Genomic DNA, 11,673 nt, shown 5'->3' with positions numbered 1-11,673 from the left:
AAAAAAAAAAAAAAAAAAAAACGGAAAAGACAGGAGAAAAACAGGGGGCACAAGAGGGCGGGGGGGGGGGGGGGTTCCGCTAAACCAGAAGCAGCAGCACATTACTTCAACCTGACTCTTCAACCTGACTCCTCAGTGTCTATGTAGATTGGGGACTTCAATGGGGCTTTTTGGGGCTTTTAGCTAAGGTTGATTCAATCAGTTATTAGATAGAAGTGCCAAAAAACCCCCACTAAAGCACCCAATCTCTACAGTTGTTGGGAAAACTGGATGCAACTAAGGTGCTGCCTCTTCTGGCCATGTGCTGGGCTGAATTCAGGAGCGCACTGAATTTCCCCATGTCTCCGAGCAGTAAAGATGCCTAGGAAAGCTGAAGTTTTTTCGCAAGAAAGCTGGATAGGCATCCAGGCTTAGGAAAGGCCTTAGGAACAGCAAATCCTGCATTTGTTCAGGAGACTCAACTGGATGAACCTTAACTCTCTTCCAAAAACATAATTCTATGACTAAGAAACGCAGATCTCTAAAAAATTTCAAAGAACTTCAGAACAACCACACCATTCAAAAGTCAAATCATTCAAACATGCTCTTTGTTATCAAAAATGCAAAAAAGGAAACAAAAAAAATCTAGAAAGTAATATAAAAATTGTTATTCAACCGATTAATATGTAGCAAGATAGCATCAATGGATTTAAATTAAAAAAGATAAATAGAAGGCACAATAGACAGCTCCTAGACTGGAAGCAATGATTTATTTAACATTCTCTCAGAACAAATACGTTCAAGAAATTTTGGAAGAGGATAGGGAAAACTTCAGCAGAAATCTGTTTCAAACATAGCCTGCATGTTACCGCTCTGATTTTGATTACAGCAAACCCAGAATAAAATGATCTTTTATAGTAAGCAGATGTTAAAGGCAAGCTGACAAAATGTTAGAATGAAGCAGAAATGTGTCTTGTATTAGCTATTGTATTATGAAACAAAAAAGGTGCAAGTGATCTCTCATATGTTCAATAGCAGATTAACACTCAGGTAAACAAGAGAAAATGATTTCTCAAACTACTTTTTGATATGCATATAGAACAAAAGAAGAAATAGTGACTCAAGTCCACCATACTCTTATAGTAGAGTAATTAAGTAAATGACAAAGGATCATTAACATGTGTTTTAGTTTGAATTTAGACATTTACAAAATTTATTAAATAATGCATAGTTTGTTTACTGTAAGGATAAAGACAGATCTATATACTTTCACAATAAGTGTTGTGTTGCATTATGTTGCATTGCACAGATATAGGCCATGGAACCTATGGATTTTTAGGCAGAATAGTAAAGCCAACCAGCTCCCTATTCATTTGTTAGAAATTCTGCAAAAAGTTCTACCTCAAATTAAGTTTTTTAAATGGAACCAAAAACTCTAAGATTTTAGAATACCAGAGATGAGAATAGTCATTTGGCAGATTTTGGAACAGAACTAAGAAATTCTGAGTTTACATATTTAAATACTTAGAGGCAGAGAAACAGTTTATTTCCACACTCCTAGAGATAACTTTGAAGTTCAGTGATTTTGCCAACATTAAATGAATTATTTAGGAGAACAGAACTATTATCAAGTAGTTTAGTTGGCACTAAACAGCTTCATTTCATATACTGCTTATAGATGAAGGTGAATTCTTTGTATCAAACAAACAGAGGCGTAATGCATATTTAGGGCTAGATTATATCCTCCAAAGTACATGCAGTACAGTAGGCTATTTTTCCCCTTGCACTTCTTCATTTCCCTTAGCCATTGTAATAATTCAAGTTGTAAAATATTTTAGGAATGTGGAGGGTGGGGAGGGGGCGCTTGCACATTATACACCTCTCTCTCTGCATGTGCATCACATGTCTTAAGAGACCACACATTTAAAGAAATATAAATGAAAATATTTCTCTCTCAAAAATATCCTTTGAAAATCATAGCATTGAGTTCAGTTATGAAAATGACATGTGTTTGCCTTTGATAAGCTTCAGATCAAGGCTTTGGCTAATACCAAATCAGTAACAAACTTTACCATATCTGGATATAATCCACAGAATGAAGTATACAAAAAGAAATTAAGAGCAACATTTATGTAAGCCTTGAAAAAGTAATGTATAGATCATACCTTGAAACCAGGACTTCCAGGTAATCCATCCTTCCCATTTCTCCCAGGTTCTCCCTGTGGTAACAGTTAACTTCATATTATTCCTTGTTTTAACAACATAAAATTAAAAACACATAAATCATCCTTACAGAACTTACAGGTCGTCCATGCACCCCTGGAAAACCTGAATCACCTTTTTCTCCTTTTGCACCCTGGAAAATATAATTAAGTCAGCAACAATCATTAAGGGAAATACTATTCAAACAGTATCCAAAATAACCAATCACGCACTTAGTCTATAAGTCATACACTGTTTGCTTTCATTTCTATGAAAGATTGCTTTAGAATGATCTGTATATACATACGAGACAATATACCATATTTTGCAAAACTGAGGTGTTGCCATGCCATTTACACAGTAATAAAATAAAGAAATATAATAACAGTCCTTGAGTCAAGTAGTTAGAATTTAGACATACTAGAAAATGTAACGGGGGGCAAGAATGCATATGCATGGTCCCTAGGAGACATTAAATTTTATGGCACAATGGGATCTGATCCCCAATCCTAACAATTATGTCTCCTGCCGTGCCATATGTACATGGCAGGACACAAAAATCAGACACCAATCACTCTCCACTGGCACAGCTGGGCAGCACATGTAGAGCCCAAGATCCCAGGTTCCACGTACATTGGCAAGTTGAAAGCTGGGTAGAGGGCACCCCAAACAAGGGAATCAAATCAGCTTCCTCTGTTCTTCAATTTCAAAGCCAGGTACCTGGCAGGGCTACATACAAGGCTACTAGGTGCCCAGCTTTATATGGAGGGAGTTAATTGGCTCCCACCCACTACAAGATCTAGCCAGGCACCCAGCTTTGACACTGCCAAGTTTGGGGAGCTGATTAGCTCCTCTTAACACATGGAGAACCTCAAGCAGCCTTGGATGGATTTGGACTGCCCGAGTCCCAATGCCAACAATTAGGAGGAGGGCACCTTATCACCTGAAGGTAGGAAAGGCCCTTTTCACAATGCTTACCATCAGCTGATTGTTGGCATGGGGACTGGGCATGGTACATAAACAAATCTGAGAGGTCATAGAAACTAGCCACAAGAACATTCTAGATTATCTCTGAAAATTTGTGGCAACTGGGGGAGGTCCCAGATGATTGAAAAAGGGTAATTATAGTGCCCATCTTTAAGAAAGAGAAGAAGGATTCAGGGAACTACAGAGCAGTCAGCTGCACCTATGTCCCTGGAAAAATCATGGAGGAGGTCAAAGAATCCTCAAAGTATCCATTTCTAAGGACTTGGAGGAGAAGATGGTGATTAGGACCAGTCAGCATGGATTCACCAACGGCAAGTCATGCCTGACCAACCTGATTGCCTTCTATGATGAGATTAACTGGCTCTGTGGATGTGGAGAAAACAATGGATGTGGTATACCTTAACTTTAGCAAAGCTTTTGATACTATCCCCAACACTGTTCCTGCAAGCAAACTGAGGAAGTATGGGTTGGATCAATGGACTGTAAGGTGGATAGAAAGCTGGCTAGATTGTCAGGCTCAACAGGTAGTAATCAATGGCTCAATGTCTAACTGGCAACTGGTATCAAGTAGAGTGCCCCAGGGGTTTATCCTGGTGCCAGTTTTGTTCAATATCTTCATTAATGATCGGGAAGATAGGATGGATTACATCCTCTGCAAGTTCAAAGATGACAATAAGCTGGGGGGTATAGTACATATGCTGGAGGGTAGGCCAAGGATTAAGAGTGACCTAGAAAATTGGAAGACTGGACCAAAAAAAATCCCATGATGTTCAATAAAGACAAGTGCAGTCCTGTATTTAGGACGGAATAATCCCTTGAATTGGTACAGACTGGGGACTGACTAGCTCAAAAGCAGCTGTGCAGAAGAGGACCTAGGGGTTACGGTAGACAATAAGCTAGATATGAGTCAACAGTGTGCCCTTGTTGCCAAGAAGGCTAACAGCATACTGGGCTGCATTAGGAGGGGCTCTATTCAGCACTGGTGAGGGAACATCTGGAGTACTGTGTTCAGTTTTGGGCCCCCACTACAGAAAGGATGTGGACAAATTGGAGAGAGTCCAGAGGAGGGCAACAAAAATGGTTCAGGAGCTGGGGCACATGACCGATGAGGAGAGGCTGAGGGAACTGGGCTTATTTAAGTTGCAGAAGAGAAGACCGAGTGGGGATTTGGTAGCAGCCTTTAACTACCTAAAGGGTGGTTCCAAAGAAACTAGAGCTAGACTGTTCTCAGTGGTGACAGAACAAGGAGCAATGGTCTCAATTTACAGCAAGGGAAGTTTAGGTTGGATATTATAAAAAACTTCCTTACTAGGAGGGAGGCAAAGTATTGGAACAGGTTACCTAGAGAGGTCATGGAATCTCCATCCTTCAAAGTTTTTAAGGTCCAGCTTGACAAAGCCCTGGCTGGAATGATATATTTGGGGATGGTCCTGCTTTGAGCAAGGGGTTGGACTAGATGACCTCGTGAGGTCCCTTGCAACTATAATTTTCTATGATTTTGTGATTGTATATATGTGGAATATTTTTATCGCTAGTTTGCCATTTACTATAAAATTGGCTGAATATGTAGCATGTTGCTATGTTTGGCGTGATTAACACATTAATCATGCTATAACCATAACATCTGCCATGGGTCTATAGTATACTTGTGTTTTTATCAAGTCAATATTGCATCTTTCCCAGTGTTTCAGGTTTTGACATTTTGTTTATCCAGATATCAGCTGACAACTCTTCTTGAAGATGTCCAATTCTATTCTATTTCAATATAACAAATCACAACATGTGAGATTATTTCTTGGTAACACAATCTGTAGTTACATTCATTTGTACATGCATTTCATATGTATGTACGTATGTATGTGCATACACACATACATGTACGTACGCACATACGTACATATACATGTAGTCATTGTATTCCATTGAAAAGACAAAATTTGATGGATGAAGAGTATATGAATAAAAAGAGAGGCTCAGGCTTTATTCTGCCTACTAGACATCCAAATGCATACTAGCATGCATCTTGCCTTAGGAGAGTGAACATAATCTACCCAGGGAGTCAGATAGCTGTCTGTCTCTCTCTCACTGGGTAGCTTATGTAATTCCAAAGCACACATGCACTAAGCATACAGCCATCTACAGGCAGGCAAGAGAGAATACAAAATTCAATGCAAGTCACAAGAAGAGGAGTGAATCACACCCCTCATATGTCCAATTCAGGGCTATATGTTATGGATTGATTTCTAGCAGAAGAAATTTCTGGGAAATTTTCACCTCCAGAAATGTTTCCAGGCGAGGAAGCAGTGCAGGTGTTCAGCCTGCAACTGCTCCCTCTTCCCTGCTCTTCATGCCTCTGCAAGACTAGAGTGATCCCAATATAGGGACAGTATGGGGAGAAGTGGCTGCTCCACTTCTATTCCCAGGGAAGAGTAAAGCTGCAGGAAAAATTGATGTTTATCGTGCTGCAATCATCTGATCCCTGCAGAGTTCCTGCCTCTGGCAGGGGGGGCTGGACCCTATGATTTCACAAGGTCCCTTCCAGCCCCTAATGTCTATGAAATCTATGAAAAAGGCTCCCCACCCTTCCCACGACAGGGAACAACCAATCAGAGAGGGAAGTGGCTAGCAGAGCAAAGCCCACAGCTAGTTCACAAGATCAGGCAGTTCCCAGATGATGTACACAGCATACATGGCATTTAAAGGCTGTGGGGCCAGGAACCAGAGTGAGAAAAACCTCTGCAAGGCCACTCTGCCTTCCCCCTACTTTTTAAATCACTACCCTGCCGTCCAGCTGGGCAATGGCAGTGGCAACAGAAGTCATGGGGCTCGGGGAAGCTCTCTGCAAGCCTGCTTTTGCCCCTGCTGGGTTTTAAATCATTGTCCTGTGCCCAGCTGAGCAGTGGGAATGATAAGAGGAAGCCAGCAAGACTGGTACCTAGGTTTGGGGACACACTGCAGATCCCAGTTCCCAACTTGCCACTGCTGCCCCTGTTGCCCACCTTGCAGTCCCTGGTTTGGGGGAGAAGCAGGGAGCAGCAGTGGCTGCTTCCCTCCCCTCCCAATCTGGTCTGGGAAGGAAATAAAAAAAATTCTTTCTGGGTCCCACAAGAAACCAGCAAAAGCCTTTGGACATAGGATTACTAGACCTCTTCCACACTACAGAGCTAATTTATACCCCAATCTGGGGACCACAAACACAACTTCACATCACACACACTTAAGCTAGAGCTCCCTGTCAGATACTATTATCCACCCCTTCCAAAAACTTATTGGGAGTGTTCAAATGACCACGCATATTTGTGCTGCTGCTACTTGTCCATGGGGAACGCTCCACACATGTGCTCTGGCACTGGGCAAATTGTCCCAGATGGGGTAGGGGAGGTCAGGGCCAGCACCTTGGCTGGCCCTAGCAGCATTTCCTGGGGTCCTGGAGCTACAGCAACAGTGATCTGGGTGCATGGAGCTTGGCCAGCAGCTACAGCGTGGCTGTAGCTGACCAGGCTTCAGTTTCATGACACACACACTGCCACTATATTCCACCCCACTTTTTTGGGTGCACCTTTCTTTGTTTGTTTTTTGATACCAGCAAAGCACTTGCATGCTCATGTGGGCACGCCCATCTTATTTAAGCTTGAAGAAATTCTTTGTCCCCATTACTTTGTTTTTTGGAAGAAAACCCAACAGTTTATTTTTTCTGATAGTTAGAAATGTTCTTCTTATTTTCCATCTAAATGTATAAATAGCAAGTTTGTGGCCATGTGATCTTCAGCCTAAAATGCTCTTCACGTTCCCTTATATTCATACCATATACATACTTGTAAAGAGTGATCATATCCCCTCTCAATCTCCATTTAGCTGAACTAAATAAGTCAAGCTTCTTTAATATTCTATTATAAAAAAGATATTAATTCCCTATCTTAGTGACCTTAGTAGTTAGGTCACTCACCTAAGAGGCTGGAAACTTGGGCTCTAGGCCTTGCTCAGCCTGAAAAGATTTGAGCCTCTCTCTCCCTTTTCTTAGGAAGTGAGTTAACCACTAGCCTAGGCAGGAAGGCCTGGGAGCATCCTCTCTATTCTTTCTGTTGAAACTGGGCAATGGGGTAAACAGAAATGAAAGGAGTGAATGCAAAAAACCTCAACTGCAGCTGAGTGATGAGAACTCAGAGGAGAACCTCTCCGAGGTGCCCAGGACCCAAGATAAAGCTGCTGGGGTCAGCCTGGTGCTAGTCTCAGCATCTACTACCTCACCTGAGGTAACCTGCCACATGCCAGAGGGCATGTGGCACAGGTGTTCCCTGGGGACACCTAGCAGCAGCACTAGGTATCCTGCTGCTAGTTGTCTCCAGGGAACCAACTGTCTACACTTGTGTGGACAGGGCCAATGGGTTCACTGTTTTAGTATGCCTTTGTTAGGAGCAGAGGCTAAGATGATGTTTATGCATTTTATATTAAATGTAAAAGAACACCATACATAAGAAGCATGATGTCATAACCCAGGCTTCTTTTCTTCTCAGCCAGTCTCTAGTTTTGAGTGGCGCGCACTGTCCCCACATACACTGTGCTGCTTTTTTTTTTTTGTGCAGGGTTTTTGACCACTGGCTATTCAGGGGTCAAAAAACCCCCAAACCACCGCACTGCTCCCTTGTAGTGCGGAGAACAGCTGAACGTGTGATATGTGGCACCACAGACATGTCTGCATTGCCACATACCACACGGCCATGCTCATCTGGATGTGGCCATTGATGGTTTATCATGGACTTCAGCAGGGTGAAATAAGATTGTACTTATATTTGATGGCACATTGGGCAACTTAGATGCACTGTATATAGGTGAAAATGTCTGCATGAGCAAGGACCGAAGGATTCACACTTGTATAAATAAAAGCTATTTCAAAATTTCAGTGTATCAGTACAATGCTTGTAATTTCATCTGTCTTTAATTTAAACTTGCCTTTTTTCCATAAACTCCTGGTGGTCCTTGATCTCCTTTAGGGCCCTTCTCACCCTAAATCAAAATACATATAAAGAAGTTATTTTACTTTTATAAATGGAGTCAATTAATTATACACCATTATAAACATTAAGTATTCCAACTGACTGACTGACTGATGGAAATGCATCACATATCGACATAGGCAGACAAGATTCTTTGGGTAAATCCGGTATCTTTTATTAGACCAACTAAAATACTTGGAAAATGTATCTTTTGCAAGCTTTTGGGTACAAACATATCAACTCGTGGCAGACTATTGCCCAGGACTACCCCAAATGGGGGAAGTCTGCTGCAAGGATCTCAGTACTTTGAAATCCTACAATAACAATATACATATAAAAAAGGTGGGAGAGGCAGAAACAGTTTGTTGCAGACTGAATCAAGAATCCGGAGCCACCCCCCGCACATGAAAATGCATGCCCCAGTTGCAACAGTCTGTTGGTTCCAGATTGGCCTCATCAGCCATCTTTGAACACAGAGATGAGACAATCATGGCAGGCAATCAACCTCAATTGTGAGGAGTTGCTGAAGATAAAGATAAGGCATATAAAACAGAATCATATTCCTTAGGTTGGAACAATAGTTTAACTCACATTTGCTATTGAGTACATTTGATATAGTACTCAAACTTGCTATATCAGAAAATAATAATATTCTGTGAACAGGGAAGTTAACTAATTCCACAATATGAACTGAAGCATTCGATTTTATGGTGGAAGCAAGGAACAGAGTAGCCAAATACAAGGAAACTCAGTGTATAAAGTTATATCGCAAATACATAGCACAGATACAACTGAACAGATTACTATCTTAAATATAGAGTCAGATCAAGAGATACAGTTGAGAATAAACTAAATACAGACTTCACAGTACGAACTCTCACAAGCAAAGAGCACAACTGTGCAAGTTAATGAATGCGTTGATGGAGAGGTACCTCTGAGGAAAAAAAAGAAAATGTTTGCTACCTCTTAAGAAATACTCATCAACTTGAAGGCCTCACGCCTTTGTTTTCAATGGAAGCCCCACTTCCATAAGTGCCTAAATGGAAGTTTAGCTCTTTGAAAATGTAACCCCTATCGTGGGCTGTATATTTTTGAAAACCCGAGTTAAATATATACATTAGGAAGAACTTAAGAAATAAAAATCAATAAGGCAATTAATAAATTGGAGATGTAATTGAGGGATCTACTCTTCGTTATTCAAGAATGTATTAGATAGGACATATATAGGATTAGCATAGCAAAGTCCTTCAAGAACTTGAGGGTCACACTGGAGTATGCAAATGCAATATAAAGAATGCAAAATGCAGTGTAATGCAGTGCAAAATGCAATATAATGATTCCATTATTCTGACATATTATTTACAAAGAAAGCTATAATGAAAATGTAAAGCTATTCAATATAGATTCTGATTTAAAGCTCAAAGGAATCAATGGAAGTTTTTATGTTAAGTTCATGGGTTGTGATAAGGACCATAATGTGCGCCATCCACACAATTCCCATAATCACAACAGATCATCTCCAATATTAGTCTTACTTATTGTGTGTTTATATATACACTTAAAGGCATTTATACACATCTTATTAAAATTTTATCATTAGCTGTTAGAAAGTAGCTATTGAACAATCCCTACTTCATGGGTAATATTAAAAGAAACATTTAGTTTCAACCTTTGGTGCTGGCATCCCATGTAATCCAGGAAAACCAGGAAGTCCACGTTCACCCTAGAACAACAAATATATTATATATCCTTACATCTAATAATATATTAAAATAACAACCCATTCGTAAACAAAATGTCATTAACAAATAATCAAAGACCTGAAATAAACCAGCTCAGCTGAATCTCACTGAAGACAGCCCAAAGAGGCACGTTGACTTCAGTAGGCTATGGATAAAAGACACACTGCTAGCAGTGGAAATATCAAGGGTATTTGAGAATTTCTAATAAAAATTTTACTGTACTTTCCAATCAAGATCACCCTACATTAGCTACAACAAAAAGACTGAGAGGCATTTGGTGAAATCTGGCACTCTGTATAATTACAAAACAGATAATATAATGCAGTGGTTCTCAAACTGTGGGTTGTGAACCCCCAGGGGTCACAAGCATTTCAAAAGGAGGTCACAAACTTCTCTTACCTCCCCAACATGCAAACGCTCTGCCTGCTTCCCTCCCCCAGCAATGACGCACATGTTCTTGGACTCGCCCACATTGGATGCGTCTCCTTTGTTTTCTAATTTGGGGGTATATGGGTTAGTTAAGATGAGTATTTAACTGTCAACAGTTCGACTGACTGCATGCGACTGAGTGCAAGATTTCCCTTCACACAAGTAGGATGTTGTGAATCGGGGTTTTCAGCAGTTGTCACTATAAAGAGCAAAAATAAATGGGAAGCACAAAATGAGACTGGCAGTCTTGAAAATAAAGCCCAGGTTTGAAAAACTAAGCCGTACCAAGCACGCTCATCCTTCTCAGTAAAAATTATTGACAGTTTTAAATTTGACTTCTTTTTTTTCAGTGAAACATTTCTAAATTTGATAACTTTATAAAGTGTTTTTTGACAAATATATTTCATTTACTATACAAAAGGTAAATGTGCTTTATTTATCTCCTACCTAAATCCTAATGAAATCAATAGCTTTAATAATGGGGGGTCGCATAAATTTATATATATTATTTTACGGGGTCGCAGTATCACAAAATATGAGAACCCCTGATATAAAATGTCCTAACGAAGGGATACTTTCACAACATGTTTCCTTGAATCTTTCAAAAGTTGGCTATCCATTTTTTCTGTTCATTCATCCAATCCACTTCATCCCATTACATTGGAAGAGAATGTGTTAGTATTTAAAATATTTTAAAGCAGTAAAATTTACAGCATAATTTAAAACAGTTAGAATAAATAGGTTTTTTTCTCCATAAGAAAAACATCTTGATGAATACAGTTGGCAAAAAAGGACACTTTAAAAAATCCTCCCACATTTCTGTCAGGGAATTTCATTAGCATAGCTTTGTTTATATTCTTGGCCTTCCTAGTCTCATTACAATTGCCAGATGTCAGGATTCCCTAAGTTTTTGTCATTGATTATGAAGCTCTTTACTTGATGATTTATTATGAAAATTTCTTGAACAATTTCAAGGGAAGGCTTAATTAAAACTTCCATCTACCTGACTAAACCAGAAAAACTGTTAGTTTGCTTTGGTAGATAGATTTTAATTTAAAAATCAGGCAAGACATTTGTTTACCATGTATTTTCTGGTTAACATATCTTCTCTCTACTCAGATGCACTATTTAAAATTTTATTCAGACAAAAAAACCCAGAAAACTGGTTTACATTATATATATACTGAGTAACATAGGGTGCCTACAGACATTTAGGCAGCCCATCAGAGACACTTTCTAACTCATGGCATTTTACACAAAGCACCATGAGTTAGAGCACCATTGACCCCAACAAGCATTCACCTGCTGGGTAAGGGGGAGCCGGAGGAGGGGGGAAGGAG

The 11,673-nt window shown here is 39.9% G+C and overlaps 1 protein-coding gene across 2 annotated transcripts in view; it reads right to left on the bottom strand.

Annotated features, from left to right (window-relative positions):
- The window catches only part of LOC109299990 (collagen alpha-1(XXI) chain-like), a 200,378-nt gene that overhangs the window by 111,466 nt on the left and 77,239 nt on the right, over positions 1–11,673 (bottom strand). For both annotated transcript variants that reach the window (XM_019520549.1, XM_019520551.1), the window contains 4 exons: positions 9,832–9,885; positions 8,119–8,172; positions 2,282–2,335; positions 2,145–2,198 (listed from right to left, as the gene is read on the bottom strand). In XM_019520549.1, the coding sequence (XP_019376094.1) occupies positions 2,145–2,198; positions 2,282–2,335; positions 8,119–8,172; positions 9,832–9,885 (216 nt within the window). The remainder of the gene's footprint in view (positions 1–2,144; positions 2,199–2,281; positions 2,336–8,118; positions 8,173–9,831; positions 9,886–11,673) is intronic.

The sequence above is a fragment of the Gavialis gangeticus genome, unplaced genomic scaffold (assembly GCF_001723915.1).
Source record: "Gavialis gangeticus isolate Ggan-Ray unplaced genomic scaffold, GavGan_comp1, whole genome shotgun sequence".
NCBI classification, from domain to species: domain Eukaryota; kingdom Metazoa; phylum Chordata; order Crocodylia; family Gavialidae; genus Gavialis; species Gavialis gangeticus.
The sequence above is the reverse complement of the archived record's forward strand: the minus strand, read 5'-3'. Positions and strand labels throughout refer to the sequence as shown.